The following is a 20,791-nucleotide window of genomic DNA, read 5'->3' on the forward strand; positions in this document are numbered from 1 at the left end:
ATTGCCAGCAAAATATCCAGGTATTATTTTTCAGTAAAAGGCCTAAAAGAAAAGCTTTGACTATAAATTCTCTGATCATTCAGCAAGTTTCCCTTATCAGCATCCAGACCAATATAATTGTGAATGGGCTTAGAAGTTATTTCAAAGAGATAGCCCACTTAAATAAAATGGTGATTAAATGCATCAATTATGGATTTTTTTCCCATAATGAGGCCAGTGAATTAATTTGTTGTGGCAGAGAGGAGGTAGAACTCTCCAGGGATTTGACAGTTTTCCAGAATTTTGCCAGGTTCCCATTACAATCTGAAAGAGCAGTTACACAATAATCAGAATTTCAGATTTTTATGTGTGCCATTCAGAGGATGAATGGGCAAGACAATAGATTTAAGTGCCTTTGAACTCGGTATGGTAGCAGGTGCCAGGCGCACAGGTTTGAGGGTGTCAAGAACTGCAACGCTGCTGGGTTTTTACACAAACAACAATTTCCCGTGTGTATCAAGAATGGTCCACCACCCAAAGGACATCCAGGCAACTTGACACAACTGTGGGAAGCATTGGAGTCAACATGGGCCAGCATCTGTGGAACGCTTTCGACCACTTGTAGAGTCCACGCCCCGAAGAATTGAGGCTGTTCTGAGGGCTAAAGGGAGTACAGGGTGGGTGCTCACCTCAATATTAGGAAGGTGTTCCTAATGTTTTATACACTCAGTGTATTTGTTTATTTACGCAGAATATGTACAGTTTAAGTTTATTGTACATAATTCAACTCCACAGCTGTTTCTGAAGCCGTGGTGCTCAACTTACATCCACAGACATGAAAGTCATTGTTTATCAAAGTCCAATCCACCTATAGGGTGTCTCCAAACATACCCTAGTCTGTCTGTCATTCTGTGACCCTCAATAAGGTCTAGGCTTTTCTTTCTGCTTGATTGAGATCCATACTCTCTGTGTGTGTGTGTGTGTGTGTTCTTTCTGCTTGATTGAGATCCATACTCTCTGTGTGTGTGTGTGTGTGTGTGTGTTCTTTCTGCTTGATTGAGATCCATACTCTCTCTCTCTGTTTGTGTGTGTGTGTTCTTTCTGCTTTATTGGCATCGACTTTGTGTCCAGACGGTGTGTAGTATTTATCCCGCAGGAGATCAATAATTCACTGGGTCACTCTGGAGAGATGGACACTCTGTCAATCAGCTCAGAGGAGATTGCACGGCTGGGGTCACACACACAGCCACGCATGGACGGAGGCACGCACACTCACACAGGCACATACGCACATGATAGGGTCGAGCGCACTGCAGGCAGCGTTCGAGTGCTCACACACACACACACACACACACACACACACACACACACACACACACACACACACACACACTGATTTGGCCCATTGATCTGTGATGGCCTTGTCTGCCATTCCCATGGCCTCATTTTCTGTAATATTGCAGTTACTGAACGAGCTTCTGAAGTGCTGTGGATCTGATTGATGGAAAGATTAGACACAGTCATGCATTATCCTTAATGAGAGATGATGGAGATGAATAACATTGGCTATAGGTCATTTTACTCTCTGTGAAGTTAACTTCCATATTAGATTCACTCGCCTAGTTAAACTGACCCGCCTAGTTAAATAAAGGTTAAATAAATAAGAATTCACTCAGTTAACCTATTGCAAACATGCATTCTCAGAGCACCAGAATGCAGACTTGCTGTACAGTATACAGCCCATCTTTATATTCTTCTTCAACACCTCTGCGTCAATGTTCTTCTGTTTGCCTGAACCACTCTCCCAAGCCAACCAGAGAGACGTTGTTTCCCGACAGCTTCCATTTAAACTCCAAGACCAACTTCCTCCATTCTTTCCGGTCATAAAGGATGCTGTCTGAGGGAACAGCGGTGCTCTGTCTGGCTCTGGTGAATGCCAGTGTGACATGTGTTTATGAAAAGGGAGACAGAGCGGAGAAAATGTACTCTACTGATGGGTTCAATGCTCCGTGCTTATAGACCACACTCTCCATAGGCTACCATAGCATACCAGTCAGCCTTGTCAATCAAACTGACTGGCCACAGGGTCTCCACGCTGGTGTCACAGGGGCATTGACCCACGCAATTCGAGGGTAGGCATCAAAACCGGCCAAGCCAAGCCAATCAGGATGCAGAATCAGCAGCACTTCCTGTTTATTATTTGGTTTCTTCCTGTGTGTCCTGTTTATGTGTGTGTGAGCAGGCAGTGGGGCTACTTATGCTTGGTGACTACAGTACAGCATGGGAGTGTTATCCTCTATGGCATGGGTTCTTAAACTTTTTCAGCCTGGGACTCAAATGAGAAATTCTGTGTTTTCCTGGGACCCAGGAATACGATACGATACGTAAATATCGATACATTTCATTGCCATTATGCCTAGAAAAATATGCAATATAGACAAAAACAAATAACAATGAAAATCCCATAAACCTTTTCATGTTTGTTTTTCCCCATTAAAAACTGTTGCTGTTAAATACAATAAATAATTTCATTCTGAACTGGAATAAACAGATTGATCACATCACACACACACAGGCTTTTTGATCGTGCAAACCTCAGTCACAGTACAGATAAAACAATGATCAGGCCTACTGTACATCTTACTGTACAGGCCTACTGTACATCTTACTGTAGAAATTGTAGTTGATAGAAAGTCTAGGTTGGAACTGTCGCTGTTAAAATAAACATTTTTTATTCTGAACTGGAATAAACTGATTGATCACATCACACAGATGTAGACCAGAAAACACATTCACACAGTCCTAATGAGAGGTGTGTGGCTGGTTGAAGATTTCAACCAGCAGGTCTATTCTGGGCTCAGTTTTTGACAGTACAACACTGAGGTGATGCTCAGCATTGACACTGTTTCTGTACTTGAGAACCCTGACATGCATAGGTATGTGGTGCCAAACTGGATCAGAACATCTACTGCTTTCTCAGTCAGGCAGGAGACCACTTCCTGCTGTAGATGAACAACCCAGAACTGTGTGAGTGTTTGCCCCAAAAAGCATCTTGCTTCAATCAGTTTATTCCCGTTCAAAATCAAAGGTATTACTTGTATTTTAACGGCAACAGTTCCAACCTAGACTTGTTTTCAACAAGAATTTCTACAGTAAAATATACAGTAGGCCTGAATTTCTCATCTTCATCTGTACTGTTTCTTAGGGTTGCACTCTCAGTAGCTAGTTAGCTTGCTTTGGCTAACATTGGCTATTAGCTGTGTAACGTTACAAGGCCAGGGGATTGTTTGAAAGATAAACTCACATCTACTACTATGAGAGATAGTACTCCATTATTTCTGCTTATCATCGCCTGTTATAAAATGACAACAATGTCTTGTTAGTTGACTTACTTTCCCACTTTCGAAGCAGTTTCCTGAAGCATTCTGCCCTGTTCTGACAGAACCCCCTGGGTTTACCATCATGCTGTGGATGTTTGGTCAAGACGGGTTGTTTTATTAATATTGTTCGTTTTGAGAGAATCATTACTAAGCACTTCCCCACACAAAACACATTGTGGGCGCTCCTTGTTATTCCTTAAAGTTTGTATGAAAGAGACAAATAGTCAACACTGTATTTGCGTTTCATGACGATTGAGCTCAGGCAGAACTTGTGAGGTCTAGCAGGAGTCCATTTCATGACGATTGAGCTCAGGCAGAACTTGTGAGGTCTAGCAGGAGTCCATTTCATGATGATTGAGCTCAGGCAGAACTTGTGAGTTCTAGCAGGAGTCCATTTCATGACGATTGAGCTCAGGCAGAACTTGTGAGTCCTAGCAGGAGTCCATTTCATGACGATTGAGCTCAGGCAGAACTTGTGAGGTCTAGCAGGAGTCCATTTCATGACGATTGAGCTCAGGCAGAACTTGTGAGTTCTAGCAGGAGTCCATTTCATGACAATTGAGCTCAGGCAGAACTTGTGAGTTCTAGCAGGAGTCCATTTCATGACAGCGGTGAGTGATGGCGACCTGGAAATAACAAGTCAGTGGCTTGAACGACAGCGCTACAGCTTGCGGAATTATCTTCAACAAAACTGCAGAAAAAAGATCCAGTGAACCGCGAAGCACAAGGGCATCTCCCTCTACCTCTCCCTCTCCTACTGGCGCAGCTGCCAAACTAAGCAGAGAGCGCTGCTAAGGAGAGAGCGCACTGAGCCGAGAGCGCAGTTGCACTTGGCCAAATCAAATCCAGTAATTAATGAAATATTTATACGTTATTTGGGTCGCGGCCCATACTTTAAGAAACGCTGCTCTATGGGGCTTACCTGCTAGCCTCCTAGCTGCCTGACTGGCTGTACTCCTTGGCTTGTTGTGATTGCAAACATACATATACAGACAGACACTTACCATACACAGGGATGCTGGCCCATGTTGTGTCATGTTGGCCTGATGTCCTTTGGTTGGTGGACCGTTCTTTATACACACAGGAAACTGTTGAGCGTGAAAAACCCAGCAGTGTTGCAGTTCTTGACATGGTGTGCCTGGCACCTACTACCATACTCTGTTCAAAGGCACTTTAATCTTTGGTCTTGCCCATTCACCCTCTGAATGGCACACATACACAATCCATGTCTCAATTGTCTCAAGGCTTAAAAATCCTTCTTTAACCTGTCTCCTCCCCTTCATCTACACTGATTGAAGTGGATTTAACAAGTGACATCAATAAGGGATCGTATATTTCACCTGGATTCACCTGGTCAGTCTGTCATGGAAAGAGCAGGTGTTCTTAATGTTTGGTATAGTCAGTGGAGACAATTGATTCCCATTCAAACATCTAGTTCCCAAGCCTAACCCTAAACCTCACCCCTAACCCTAATTTTAAACCTAACCTTAAAATAGCATTTTTTACAAGTGAGGACTGGCAAAATGTCCCCACTTCTCTGAATTTTTGTAGGTTTACTATTCTTTTGAGTGCTTTTGGTACTCACGGTGATAGTAAGATGTGTACATGTGCACGCACACACACACACACCCACACATCAGTACACTGAGGTTGTGTCTACACTTGACACTTACATGCGACTTGTGAAGGAATGTGAAGATCATATCACAGACGGGTCTAGATGCACAAAAGTGTCTTTGTGGTGTGATTGTGTTCAGATCTGTCTGACTACTTCAGGAGGTGGTCAGGGCTGCATTGTGTGTGGATTTCTCCTCAGTCTGGATGCAGTCAGGCTACCGAAAGTGCATACAGTGGGCGACGTCATCAGCACTCCTCCCACAAGTCTCCAGAAAACGTGTGTTTTGGGACCGAGAGACACCTTTTCATTATAACGTTGGAGGAAATGCTATCCAGCTAGCTAAAAATATTTTTTGTTTGGCTAGAGTTATGCTAACCTGTTTGCAATCCCTTTAGTGTTGCTTGCTAGCTAGACACAGAGGTTAGCTGACTAGTTTGCTACAGTAGTTGGCTACTGCCGTCAGGTGTGGTTGTTGTGTTACTATCATATTTAGCCTATTCCACCATTTGTAGAATACATACTGGCATTTGAATATAGCGTGTTTGGAATTCCATGATCAGAATACTTAAGCTGCATGATCTGTCAAGCCTAGACATGGCCTGACACACACACACACACACACATCTCTACTGCATGCCTCCTCTCCCTCAGAGACCTAGACCAGAAAGAGAAGGAACGGTGGAGCAGAAAGAGTCAGAGAAGAGGATGAAAGGAAAGGAAGACATGTGATATGATCAGAACCCAGCAGAGAGTGAGTGAGAGCAGAAGGAGCCGTTTGTGGGTGTTTTGTTGTAGGGCGGCGTCATGTGGTGTAGAGGTTATAGCAGTGACTCGTGGGACTAGAGAAGTGCATTAAGGGCCACGTGGCGTTTGGCCCTGAAAACCCAGCTGGACATGGAATTCATTTGGAGTTATTGCAGTATATTCCTCAAGAGACTACAGAGTCCTAGTGTGAGAAATGAATAACGGTATCTATTCGGTACAGATATCAGTGAGGCAGGTCGTGTCCCAAAAGAGCCTATTCCCTATGTGGTGCACAACTTCTGACCAGAGCTTGGGTCAAAAGTAGTGCACTACAGTATGTAATGGATAGCGTGCCATTTGGGACACAGTCATAGTTAACCTAGCTAATGGACAATTACATTTGATGTAATAAAATTAACATGGGATTTTCTCGCTCGTCCGATTCAAAGGGTCAACCATCCCTGAAATGAGCCGAAATCCAGAGACAAAAAATGTGAGGTTTCTTTCTGTCCATCCGGTCCATGTACAATGAAGTCTGTTTTACAAAACTGGTTTAAATAAACTGTTCCTCCATTGTCCACCCCAAGGCCTGCACTGACAGCTTGTCACAATTAATGCCCTGTGAGTGGCAAGGTGCTGTCAAGATCCAGAACAGACACACACAGATGGACATACACACACAGATGGACATACACACTCAGACGGCACAAACCAACCTGGTCTTAAAGCATTTTGTATTATTTTGTAAGAAAATCCGAGACACTAAAATTAGTATGATATGTTTTGTATGGTATGTATTATTTTGTGGATGTTCATCACCCATTTCAAATCAAAATGTATTGGTCACGTACACATGGTTATTGCGAGTGTAGCGAAATGCTTGTGCTTGTAGTTCCGACAGTGTAGCAATATCAACAAGTAATCTATCTAATCTAAGTAATCACAAATCTAAGTAAAGGGATGGAATAAGAATATGTACATATAAATATATGGATGAGCAATGACCGAGAGGTATAGGCAAGATGCAGTAGATGGTATAACAGTATATACATATGGGATGAGTAATGCAAGATATGTAAACATAATTATTCTTATTTGTTAGAGTGGCCAATGATTTCAAGTCTGTATGCAAGCAGCAGCCTCTCTATCTTAGTGATGGCTGTTTATCAGTCTGATGGCCTTGAGATGGAAGCTGTTTTTCAGTCTCTCGGTCCCAGCTTTGATGCACCTGTACAGACCTCGCCTTCTGGATGGTAGCGTTGTGAACAGGCAGTGGCTCGGGTGGTTGTTGTCCTTGATGATCTTTTTGGCCTTCCTGTGACATCGGGTGTTGCGCCTTCTTCACCACACTGTCTGCGTGCGTGGACCATTTCAGTTTGTCCATGATGTGTACGCCGAGGAACGTAAAACTTTCCACCTTCTCCACTGCTGTCCCGTAGATGTGGAAGGGGGTTGCTCCCTCTGCTGTTTCCTGAAGTCCACGATCATCTCCTTTGTATTGTTGCTGTTGAGTGAGAGGTTGTTTTCCTGACACCACACTCCGATAGCCCTCACCTCCTCCCTATACCGTAGGCTGTCTCGTCATTGTTGGTGATCAAGCCTACTACTGTTGTGTCGTCTGCAAACTTGATGATCGAGTTCGAGGCATGTATGACCATGCAGTCATGGGTGAACAGAGAGTACAGGAGGGAGCTGAGCACGCACCCTTTTCAATATTTTACCCAGATTTTAGCGGAGATGTAGAGAAGCATATATTTAGTCAATACATTTTTTTTAAGTAGTCAGGAGGATACAGACAGCTCAAGAGGTATGCTTAGATATCTTGATCTATTAACTCGTGGATACCATTTTTATGTCTTTGAGTGCAGCGTTAACGCAATGACGAAGTCTATGGTAACTGCTAGCATGCTAGTAGATACCATAGACTTCCAGTCATTGCACTAATGCTAGTTAGCATTGGCGCTTAAAACTGCCTCTAACTTCCTTCCTACCGGATGCCGAGATATAAAAATGGCATCCATGAGTTCATCTATCTCTGACAAAGTAGATAAAGATATCTAAGCATACCTCTTGAGCCGACTCACCGCCAAAATCCCAAAGTATCCCTTTAAGTATAATGAGTGTGGCTGTAAATTGCAGGAAAATGCTGTCTTCAGGATGTGTTTTTTTTTTTTGTGCAAAATTCACCAACTCCCAGACTGGGGAGCCTTGTCCCCCTCCAGATCACCCACCAGCCATTCAATGTACTTTGTGTCCCCTCAGATGTTTGGGGTGCATGATGCCCCTGTCTGTTAGGCTACAGTAAACAAACACTACAGTAGGGAAGGCATTTCTTCAAAGTTGTGTGGGTCGTTGCATTGTATTGCTCACTAACCCCACTGACTTCATCCTTTCGAAGCAACTATTATAGAGGGATTTATTCTCAAGGGAAACATTGAGGCTGGCGGAATCCTTTGCAATACATTATCTCAAATGTCAGAGGTTTACTTTACGGAAATAATGGCTTCATTCCAGTGCATTGAGTCTATACATTCATTCCAGTGCATTGAGTCTATACATTCATTCCAGTGCATTGAGTCTATACATTCATTCCAGTGCATTGACTCTATCCATTCATTCCAGTGCATTGAGTCTATACATTCATTTCAGTGCATTGGGTTCATATGTTTATTTGAGTCCATTGGATATACATACATTTTAGTAAATTGAGAGAATTTGTGTGTTGGGTACATATGTTTACTAGAGTGCATTGGGTGCATGTGCTGATCACATATGTAGGAGTACAGGCCCAGGGGCGTGCTTTGGGCAAAGTGACCACTCACCTCGTATTTTATGTATTTATTTTTGAACCTTTATTTAACTAGGCAAGTCAGTTAATAAGAACAAATTCTTATTTACAATGACGGCCTACCAAAAGGCCTCCTGTGGGGCTGGGATTAAAAATACGAAATAAAATATAGGACAAAACACATCACGACAAGAGAGACAACACTACATAAAGAGAGATGTAAGACAACAACATACCATGATAGCAACACAACATGGTACCAACATATGACAACAACATGGTAGCAACACAACATGACAGCAGCCCAGCATGGTAGCAGCACAAGACATGGTACAAACATTATTGGGCAGAGACAACAATTCATCACGCCAAGCAGCCACAACTGTCAGTAAGAGTGTCCATGTATCCTGTCAAGTGATTTGTCACATGTGCCGAATGCATAAATTATAATGCAAAAGGAATCAAATACACAAGAATGAAGCTATATACAGGGAGGACCAGTACCAGATCAATCTGCAGAGGTACGAGGTATTGGAGGCAGGGTGAATGACTGGGCATCAGGATAGATAATAATAAGGTATTTACATGATATGTACATGGAGGCAGGGTAAAGTCACTAGGTATCAGGATGGATAATAATAATAATAATAATAATAATAATAAGGTATTAGAGGTAGATATGTACATGGAGGCAGGGTAAAGTCACTAGGTATCAGGATGGATAATAATAATAATAATAATAATAATAATAAGGTATTAGAGGTAGATATGTACATGGAGGCAGGGTAAAGTGACTAGGTATCAGGATGGATAATAATAATAATAATAATAATAATAATAAGGTATTAGAGGTAGATATGTACATGGAGGCAGGGTAAAGTCACTAGGTATCAGGATGGATAATAATAATAATAATAATAATAATAAGGTATTAGAGGTAGATATGTACATGGAGGCAGGGTAAAGTGACTAGGCATCAGGATAGATAATAATAAGGTATTAGAGGTAGATATGTACATGGAGGCAGGGTAAAGTGACTAGGCATCAGGATAGATGATAATACGAGTAAAAAAGAACAGAGTAGCAGCAGCGTGTGTGTGTGTGTGTGTGTGTGTGTGTGTGTGTGAGTGAATGTTTATTTACAGTAGTGTGTATGTATAGTCTTGTGAGTGTGCATAGAGTCAGTGCAAGATAGTCCGGGTAACCATTTAATTAGCTATTTAGCATTCCTATGGCTATTTAGCAGTCTTTTGGCTCGAGGGTAGAACCTGTCTCGGAGCCTGTTGGTCCAAGAGCCGATGCTCCGGTATTGTTTGTCAGAGGTAGCAGAGTGAACAGTCTATGGCTTAGGTGGCTGGAGTCTTTGGCAATATTTCGGTCCTTCCTCTGACACCGCCTGATATAAAGGCCTTGGATGGCAGGGAGCTCGACCCCAGTGATGTATTGGGCTGTCCGCACCACCCTCGTTAGCGCCATGCGATCGAGGGCGGGGCTATTGCCATACCGAGCGGTGATGCAGCCAGCCAAGATGCTCTTGATGGAGCAGCTGTATTACTTATAGCCTCCTGATGTGGAAGAGGTGCTGTCGTGCCCTCTTCACGAGTGTGCGGGTGTGTGTGGACCATGTTAAGTCCTAAGCGAAGTGGACGCCAAGGACCTTGAAGCTCTTGACCCGCTACACAAAAACCCTGTTGATGTTGATGGGGGGCGTGCTCTCCCCTCTTTCTCCTGTAGTTCACGATTAGCTCCTTGGTCTTACTGATGTTGAGGGAGAGATTGTTGTCCCGGCGCCACACTTCTAAGTCTCTGACCTCCTCCCTGTAGGCTGTCTCATTGCCGTCAGTGATCAGGCCTACCACCGTTGTGTCGTCAACAAACTTGATAATGGTATTGGGGGTCAGCGTGGAGTGATGTTGTTGCCTACCCTCACCACCTGGGGACGGACTGTCAGGAAGTGGAGTGGGTAAGGTGTCTGGGATGATGGTGTTGATGTGTGTTATGACCAGCCTTTCAAGCATAATTACAGACTGGGACAAGGGAGAGATTGAGAATGTCAATTAAGACACTTGCCAGCTGGTCTTCGCATGCTTTGAGAGCGCACCCTGGTGTTCCATCTGGCCCGGCGGCCTCGCGAGTGTTTATCTGTTTGAAACTTTTATTCACATCGGCCACCAAGAGCGAGATCACACAGTCATCAGGAACAACAGGGGCTTTCACGCAAAACTCAGTGTAGTATTCTTCGAAGCGAGCATAAAAGGGATTTAGCACGTTTGGGAGATCTGCATCACTGGGCAACTCATAGTTGGGTTTCCCTTTCTAATCTGTCATGATCTGCAAGCCCTGCCACATGCGACTAGCGGTGGAATAGGATTCCACCTTCCTCCTATATTGTCCTTTTTCATGTTTGATGTCTCGTCAGAGCTCGTAGCGGGCTTTCTAAGTCTGGGCCTTGTCCGTGTCCCGTTCTTTGTAAGCGGTAGCTCTAGCCTTTAGCCCAGCGTGGATATTGCCTGTAATTCATGTTCTTTTGGTATGGATACCTTCTTATAGTCACTGGTCACCATAGCAGCACCCACCCGTAGCACGCGCTCCAGCAGGTATATTTCACTGGTCACCCTCAAAGCCAATTCCTCCTTTGGCCTCCTTTCCTTCCAGTTTTCTGCTGCCAATGACGGGAACTAATTGCAAAAATCACTGAAGCTGGAGACACATAATTCCCTCACTAACGTTAAGCACCAGCTGTCAGAGCAGCTCACAGATCACTGCACATGTACATAGCCCATCTGTTAATAGCCCATCCAACTACCTCATCCCCATACTGTTATTTTATTTATTTTTTTGTTCCTTTGCACCCTAGTATCTCTACTTGCACATTCATCTTCTGCACATATATCACTCCAGTGTTTAATTGCTAAATTGTAATTATTTCGCCACTATGGCCTATTTATTGCCTTATCTCCCTAATCTTATCTCATTTGCACACACTGTATATAGACTTTTTCTATTGTGTTATTGACTGTATGTTTGTTTATTCCATGTGTAACTCTGTGTTGTTGTTTGTGTCACACTGTTTTGCTTTATCTTGGCCAGGTTGCAGTTGTAAATGAGAACTTGTTCTCAACTGGCCTACCTGGTTAATTAAATAAAGGTGAAATCTAATTTTACAAATAATAAAACTGTGGGGACGTCGTCTATACACTTATTGATTAAAACCGTGACTGATGTGGTAATCTCCTCAATGCTATTGGATACCGGAACATATCCCAGTCTGTGTGCTAGAAAAACAGTCTTGTAGCCTGGCGTCTGCCTCATCAGACCACTTCCATATTGAGCGTGGCACTGGTAACCTATGAACTGAGGGTTGGGTGTGTGTGTGATGGTGGGGAGATCTGACAAAACGTTGACGCATCAAAGGCAGAGAGCATGACTGGCATTTTCATCTGAGGCCCATGCACTGAGCTTTGAGGATCAAGATAACCACAGCTGCATGGACCGACTACATGGAGATGGATTTCAACTCCTCCACAGCTTTTGCATATTATATGGCTTCCTAGAATTGAGATTTTCTGAGAAGCCACGTGTGCAGTTTGTGTGTGGGCTTGTTTACATGTGCAGTATACGGTGTGTATGAGAGGAGGAAGGCTGACGTCTGTAAGATATGGTCGACAGAGAAACCTAATCGTCTCCGAAGGAGTACGCCTCATCTTGCCTATACACTTCCACGGTACGTTTCCAAGTATGTTATTCAGGCAGACTTTAACACGAAACAAAGGAAACATAGGCGCTTGTCTCAGTCGCTCTCCTCCCCTCTGTCTCTCTCCTCCTCCTCTACACAGGGAAGTTCACGTGTATCGAGGTGCGATTCCACCTGGAGAGACAGATGGGCTACTACCTGATCCAGATGTACATCCCCAGCCTCCTCATCGTCATCCTCTCCTGGGTCTCCTTCTGGATCAACATGGACGCCGCGCCCGCCAGGGTGGCGCTGGGCATCACCACCGTGCTCACCATGACCACCCAGAGCTCCGGTTCTAGAACGTCTCTGCCTAAGGTGGGTCGGGGGGGGAGGGGCAGAGTGTGTGAGAGTGTGAGTGGGTATGTGTGGGTTGGCAGGAGAGTGTGCTGTGTGCATCACCACTGGTGCTCGCGCAAAAAGATGTCCCTCCTTCAGGACTGACTGTCCGTTGTTGATTTATGGTCTAGGTACAGGGTGACTTTTTCCTGTTTGCTTAACGGAGCCTTGCAGTATTGCAGAGATCATACGAGATTGAATGTGTTGCATCATTTATACACCGTCATGATATCAGTGATTGCATATCGATCTCCTTGAAAGATAAAACGGTAACATCATGACAGACTGAATGTTAAAGTTTCAATGCATCTGTTACCTCCAATATCAAATCACTTCTGGGTAACAATTAAAAGAATATCCTCTGAGCAAAGGTCCATTTCTCAAGCAAGGATTCAGCTAGGACTGTCTGGGAGTGGGTCTGAGTGGGGAGGGGGAAACTGAAAACTAACTGTTATTGGCAGAGAGGCTTTGAACTCTCTTTCTTATTGGTCTAGTAACTAATTTACCACCTGGTGATGTTACCAGAGATGCTATAACGCCATCCCACCAAAACAGGCTGAAATTCCAGGTGGTCTTTTCAAGCAGCTCTTACACTAACGGGGCATTATCATCATTTTCACAATTTCACAGCATTATTCCAACCTATCCAGCTAAAAACAACTAAATACTCCATGACACATATTTGATATATACATGTATTATGTATTCTCATACACTCCTAACATACTCCAGATTATGTAACAGCATCAATCCAATCTCTGTGAAATGAAAACATAAAACAAGCTGCAAACTTGGCCAGACAGTTGAAATTCTGCCAGATAATGTCAGACTATTCATTCTCTCAACTCCTTGGTCGCCGTCTGTCAGTCTGTCTCTGCTCTCTGACTGTGTGACTATGACTTTGTCTCCGTCTGTCTGTCTGTCTCTGCTCTCTGACTGTGTGACTGTGACTTTCTGTCTGTCTGTCTCTGCTCTCTGACTGTGTGACTGTGACATGGTCTCCGTCTGCCTGCCTGCCTGCCTGTCAGTCTGACTATGACGTGGTCTCCGTCTGCCTGCCTGCCTGTCTGTCTGTCTGACTATGACGTGGTCTCTGACTCTGTCGGTCTGTCTCTGCTCTCTGACTGTGTGACTGTGACTTTCTGTCTGTCTGTCTCTGCTCTCTGACTGTGTGACTGTGACATGGTCTCCGTCTGCCTGCCTGCCTGCCTGTCAGTCTGACTATGACGTGGTCTCCGTCTGCCTGCCTGCCTGTCTGTCTGTCTGACTATGACGTGGTCTCCGTCTGCCTGCCTGCCTGTCTGTCTGTCTGACTATGACGTGGTCTCCGTCTGTCTGTCTGTCGGTCTGTCTCTGCTCTCTGACTGTGTGACTGTGACTTTGTCTCTCTGGTGTTGTAGGTGTCCTATGTGAAGGCCATCGACATCTGGATGGCGGTGTGTCTGCTCTTCGTATTCTCCGCTCTGCTCGAGTACGCCGCCGTCAACTTTGTCTCCAGGCAACACAAGGAACTCTTAAGACTCCGCCCGCGGAGAACGAAGAAGAAGGTAACGTTTACAGACCAATCTAGAACACGTTCTTCGAATCAGAGCGTGAACAAACAACCCCGTGCAACACTGACTGCATATTGCCGTTATGGTGTGGTTCCTTAAGGAGCTCTGAGGCTGAAGTAAGTGGTCACAAAGCACTAATGAATAACTCATATCTCAATGCTTTAGCCACTAACAAATAATGAAATAAGCAATTCTATACGTCCCAGATATATCTTTCTCAGACATGCACTGGGTATAACCAAACATTAGAAACCTAACAAATAATGAAACAAGCAATTCTATCCTTCACAGATATATCCTTCTCAGACATGCACTGAGTATAACCAAACATTAGAAGCCTAACAAATAATGAAACAAGAAATTCTATCCTTCACAGATATATCCTTCTCAGACATGCACTGAGTATAACCAAACATTAGAAACCTAACAAATAATGAAACAAGCAATTCTATCCTTCACAGATATATCCTTCTCAGACATACAGTACATATACACTGAGTATACCAGGCATTAGGGACACCTTCCCCTTTTGCCCTCAATTTGCCGTGACTTTACAAGGTGCCAAAAGCGTTCCACAGGGATGCTGGCCCATGTTGACTCCAATGCTTCCCACAGTTGTGTCAAGTTGGCCTGATGTCCTTTGGGTGGTAGACCATTCTTGATACGCATGGGAAACTGTCGAGTGTGAAAAACCCAGCAGGGTTGCATTTCTTGACACAAACCATTGCACCTGGCACCTACTACCATTCCCCTGTTCAAAGTCACTTAAATATTTTGCCTTGCCCATCTTTTGCCTTGGCACACATACACAATCCATGTCTCAGTTGTCTCAAGGCTTAAAAATCCTTCTTTAACCTGTCTCCTCCCCTTCCTCGACACTGATTGAAGTGGAATTAACAAGTGACATCAATAAGGGGTCATAGCTTTCACCTGGATTCACCTGGTCAGTCTATATCATGGAACGAGCAGGTGTTCCTAATATTCTGTCCACTTAGTGTATATGTTGAGGGTTTATACCATATGTGAAGAGCTTGTAGCACTGTAGCAAACCACAACTAGTTGTGTCAAAATCCATGAAACAAGCAGTGTAATATGAAATGTTGTCTGAAGACTGTCTGAGGATGTTGAGAAATGTCAAAAGATGAGGTTGACAGAGGAGCTCTGGGAATTAGTTGGCCAAGAATGTGACTTGACGGATGTCGGGCAGCTTAGTGGCCTTGACTCTGTGGTTAATTGGGTTTCTGGCCTTTTGGACATTTTAAAAGATTAAGATGGAAAAGTCCAATTATACGCTGTCTGTCACTAAATCGGGCCCTAGCCTGGACTCTGGGCCTGGGTCAGATAAACCATGTCTCTGTGGTCAAAAGGCTTGCTTATTTAGGTTATTGAAGCTATTTATCCAGGCAATTCAGTTGCGAGCAAATTCTTACTCATGAAAGTAGACTATAGAAAGTTAGCATAATCTTTGTATTCGGACTAGGCAAAACAACATGGCCTTGTTTGACACAAAGTAAAAGTTGAGGCACAACAGCAAAGCAACTTCCCCAACAGGTGCACCGTTCTACCATCCACCTTTGAGTCAACACTGCTCCCCGGTGGCCATATACTGTTACTACACCAACCTGTGGTACACCAAGGATAAAACTTCCAATGTTTACTTCGACATGTTTACTACAAAGCTTCCTGAAGGACAGAACGGGTCAGTGTCTGAACATTTGGCTGATGTCTGTGTTTCTTCCTATCCCTCATCCATTAATATAAAATGGAGACATACAAAAAAGACTGCCTCTCTCTGTACCAGGGGAATACCAAGGGAATACTCAGGCCAATCAAATCAAAGAGATTGAGGGAAATCAGGATAGAACACGATGAGATAAAGATGAATGAACACTGCTGGTAACCAAGAGGAGGAAAAAGTCAAAGTGGATAGGAGTCATTGTCAATTCAAACATGCAGGGCTCAGCCTTTTCTAACTAACTTGAGGTAACGAACTTGTCTAGAAGTCAAATACCAACACACACACACACACAAAAATTATGATATGTTCAATTTCAGTTTCAGCCCAGTTTCTTAAAGCAAGGCACAACTTTCGTTTTGATTCACCTTCTTGTTTGCTGTTCTTGTCTATTTTCATGTGTTTCTGGCATATCCACAGGGTTTCAGGCATATCCACAGGGTTTCAGGCATATCCACAGGGTTTCAGGCATATCCACAGGGTTTCAGGCATATCCACAGGGTTTCAGGCATATCCACAGGGTTTCAGGCATATCCACAGGGTTTCAGGCATATCCATGGCGTTTCAGGCATATCCACAGGGTTTCAGGCATATCCACAGGGTTTCAGGCATATCCACAGTGAATTCCTCGATATTGCATGATTCTCATCATCATTTTAGTACTTTGTTTGTTCATGTTTTCCATTTGCATGCTTCTCCTGTGATGAAAGAATGGTGATGAGGATCACTCCATTGATCCCAATGAGCTGGCTGAGTCATTGAGACGCTTTAATGGTTTGAGAAACAACGATACGGCCATATATGGATCCATGGGCCACATCTACAATTCCTCTTGACAGGGTAAAGAACATTAGGAGCCAGCTATAAGAATCCCACACTCCATCTGGTCATACGTTTGTGTGTTTGTGTTTCTTGTAGTTGTGTGCTGTTCCTCTGCTGTTTGTCGTTGTTGGTGTTCTCTCCATATTCATATTGATTTTCACACCTAAGTATGAGAGCTATACAAAGACAGCATAGAAACATACCTTTTTTTTTTTTACAGTATTTCATCAAAGAGAATGTGTTGTAAAAATGTGTGGCAATTAAATCTTCCCTGGAATCAGATGACCTTGTGGATCCCATTTTTTATATCTCTGCATCCAGTATGAAGGAAGTTGGAGGTGGTTTTGCGAGCCAATGCTAACTACTGACTATGGTAAAAGCTAGCATGCTAAACGTTACCATAGAAGTTTAGTCATTGTGCTAGCGCCAGTTAGCAACTTCCTTCAAACTGCATGAAGAGGCGTAAAAATGGTCTCCAGTTCATCTGACTCTTGAGAAGTGGATAAAGGGCTTCATTGCCGATTTCCCGAAGTATCCCTTTAAGCATAATGTGACTCACAATGCTGATGTAGTGACTCATTGACTCTGTGACATTCTTCATTACACTAATGGCATTCCATTATTCTTCATAATGTGTTTAATGTCATAATGGCCTGTTGTCAACTTGTCACACACACACACTCTCTGTTTTCACTCCCAGTTCCTTGTTCCTTTCAGTTGGTGTTGCTGTTTGTTCCTTTCAGTTGGTGTTGCTGTTTGTTCCTTTCAGTTGGTGTTGCTGTTTGTTCCTTTCAGTTGGTGTTGCTGTTTGTTCCTTTCAGTTGGTGTTGCTGTTTGTTCCTTTCAGTTGGTGTTGCTGTTTGTTCCTTTCAGTTGGTGTTGCTGTTTGTTCCTTTCAGTTGGTGTTGCTGTTTGTTCCTTTCAGTTGGTGTTGCTGTTTGTTCCTTTCAGTTGGTGTTGCTGTTTGTTCCTTTCAGTTGCTGTTTGTTTCTTTTTATTTCCCTATCCAAATGCATTTCTGTAGAAATTGCATTTCAGCCTGGAAATAAGGAAAATATCCAAACATTTCCTGCTTTCCTATTCTTCCCTCATGTCAACATATCATTTGTTGTTCATTGTGAATTCGCTCATGGAAAAATGATTGCTCAACTCGTATTGATCCTGTTTTCATTCCATTTAAATAATTTCCATATTGGTCATGTCAAATAAAACTATCACGTGCAGGGATTTGTTTGTGCATAGGCCAAAGGTAATACCCCTTCATTCATATGATGTCAAAGGCTTTTTAAAGAGAATTTCCAGTTCTGAGCTCTTTTTTTTTCGACCCTAGTTTTGACATTTGAGGGAAAAGGCCAGGGGGTTGCTTGAGTGGTGACAACTCTAAAGGGTACAGGAATGAGTAGGTTTGAAAGAGAGAGGGGTGTGTCCTAGGGTAACACCAGAGGCATTATGGGTTATAAAAACAATAATAGACTAGAGGTTTTAAGCAAGGTCTCATGACGCACAAATCACTCCATGTTCATGTTGCACTTTGATAGATTTATTGAGTTAGGGAGAATAGGCATTGACTCAACATGAAGTCAAAGGCTGGAGTTTAGTTGAAGTCAAGTTTATTTGGAGTGTTAGCAGGAGGGAGACTGAAGTGTACTATTTGGAGTGTTAGCAGGAGGGAGACTGAAGTGTACTATTTGGAGTGTTAGCAGGAGGGAGACTGAAGTGTACTATTTGGAGTGTTAGCAGGAGGGAGACTGAAGTGTACATGGCTGGGAGACTTAGTCAGCTTGTCATATTGCTGCTGCTGCTGTTGCTATGGCAAGCGATCCCCCATGGTTAAGAGAGGAGGGAGAGCAAGATCAATTGAGGGAGAGGGATGACATTTCAGTGTCCCTCTCTGGAGCACTTCAAGGCAGTCCATCGGGGGAGCCGTTCCCGTTCTGGGAGTTTATTCATCCTTGACCTGTGACCCCTATCTAACTAACTCCCGCCTTTCCTGTTCGTAGGACGACAACGTGAGGGAGAGCCGCCTCAGCTTCACCACCACGACCGGCGGTGTCGGCACTGCTGTCAAGGACGGCACCATCCCCAAGGCCACCAACAACGCCGCCACCACCCCGGGCAACGCGGGGCCACAGCCCGCCCAGCACCCCAAGAAGGACCCGGCCGCCAAGAGCCACGAAGAGATGAGAAAGCTGTTCATCGACCGCGCCAAGAAGATCGACACGGTATCGCGGGCGGGTTTCCCCCTGGCCTTCCTGTTTTTTAACATTTTCTACTGGGTCCTGTACAAGATTCTCCGGGCTGAGGATGTGCACAAGGACTAGTACAGAACACTGCAGTACAGTAGGGTACATTACAGTAGGGTACATTACAGTACATTACAGTAGGGTACATTACAGTACAGTATAGTAGGGTACATTACAGTACAGTAGGGTACATTACAGTACAGTAGGGTACATTACAGTACAGTAGGGTACATTACAGTACAGTACAGTACAATGACACAAGGGGGAAGAAGACCCCGGTCCCTCCTTACAATGTAGGAACTGTTTGACATTAACATTTGGCAGTTCACCAACTACCTGGGGTTCCAAAACAAAGTCCTGCCAAGGTTTTAAAAAGAGGATTAAGGAGATGACTCGGGAGATGAACTGAGTATTTACAGAGCAGAGTTATGTCCGTATCGCCCACCAACAACAAGAGAGGACAGACACCGTGCTCACTATGCAACGGGAGACCAGTTTGGAGTATCGGACGAGTCCCACTTCACCACCTCACACAATGTGCAGTCAAAACAGGAGCGATGCTTTTATTCACCTCTGCAAACCCTCTGTCACGAACACACACACACACACACACACTTGTGTCTTACAGCTTTACTGCCAATGTTCTGTTACAGTACAGTTTCCATACAACACTGGTAAACAAGTGAAAACTTCCAGACTCAAGTCCTTTGTAGATTTTCCACCAGATTATAGTGTATCTTTATTATAAACCATCAGATGTTTGTTATAATTCTCAGACATAAAGCTGCCACTTTGACACATTTCCAACTCTCTATTGTGGGTTAAATGTCCCGTCCCTAGTGCTACTCATCACGTCCAGAAACGTAATTAACCTCTTTGTGACTTTGTTGAGTGATTCGACTCTCCTGGTCCACACTCAGCACAAACTCAACTATGGTGTTAACATGTTTTTTTCTCACCTTCATTTCCTTCATTTCCTTATTTCCACAAAATGATGATTCACTATTCACTGTTCCGTTCACTCGGTCAAACAAACCACTGCCGAAACACTCAAGTCAAACAGGGGGCCAAATATGTGAAAGCATCCACCTAAAATTACCTAGAATCTCAACACAAGCTAACAAAGGATCGACCAAAGAGGTAACCGACTGAGAAAAACTGAATGAACAACATGAAAATAGAATATAAAAAGAGAGATTTGATACCGATGTAGTCGCCATGAGTCCCCACTGTGAATTTGGAAGGCTGAGGATATCATTAAAGTAACTGCCGAGTGTTTTCAGATTTCAATTAAATATGACCTATAATTTCTTACAATAGGAGTGAAATCGTTTTCTAAATGTTTTAACGAAGTATGTTAAAAGAACAGGTTTTCTGTGTTTGAAGGGTGTGGACGTACCCCACCAACAGAATAGTATGGGTATATAAAAGTTTGAACTCAAGTCGACCGTTGATTGGCCAGCTCACATGTTCTATGAGGAAATGGCAAGCATTTTTTAAACGGTCTGCTTGAGATACAAGTTTGAGGTGGAGTTTTTTAAGTGTTTTTTTTCTCTCCAATTTATGCTTTGTTCACAAATACGAGTATAGGACGAGTCAGCAACATTATTTGGAAATGAGTTAACAGAATATGAACTTTTAAAAGGGAGATATTCACTGGGCAGTTACTTTAACAGTATATAGCCATAATACTATACACAGCCTGAATCAGGCGTTTCACTTCTTGGTTTACAACTTGCCTTTCAATATAATCTTTATTTGATCATTTTTGTCTATCAAATGCTCTCAAATTACTATTGCTCTGGTGTCACTGAGGGTATCACTCAGAAACTGTGTTGGTAGCAGTACACAACCCTG

At 43.5% G+C, this 20,791-nt stretch overlaps 1 protein-coding gene across 1 annotated transcript in view; it reads left to right on the forward strand.

Moving 5' to 3' along the window:
* Nucleotides 1-19,076, forward strand: part of LOC112232019 (glycine receptor subunit alpha-3-like) — a 100,506-nt gene extending 81,430 nt beyond the window's left edge. Inside the window, exons 7-9 of the mRNA XM_024398815.2 lie at nt 12,346-12,560; nt 13,982-14,128; nt 18,692-19,076. Of these exons, the coding sequence (XP_024254583.1) occupies nt 12,346-12,560; nt 13,982-14,128; nt 18,692-19,012 (683 nt within the window). The 3' untranslated portion in view covers nt 19,013-19,076. The remainder of the gene's footprint in view (nt 1-12,345; nt 12,561-13,981; nt 14,129-18,691) is intronic.
* The last annotated feature ends 1,715 nt before the right edge of the window (nt 19,077-20,791 follow it).

This window comes from Oncorhynchus tshawytscha, linkage group LG34 (genome assembly GCF_018296145.1).
Source record: "Oncorhynchus tshawytscha isolate Ot180627B linkage group LG34, Otsh_v2.0, whole genome shotgun sequence".
Lineage (NCBI taxonomy): Eukaryota > Metazoa > Chordata > Actinopteri > Salmoniformes > Salmonidae > Oncorhynchus > Oncorhynchus tshawytscha.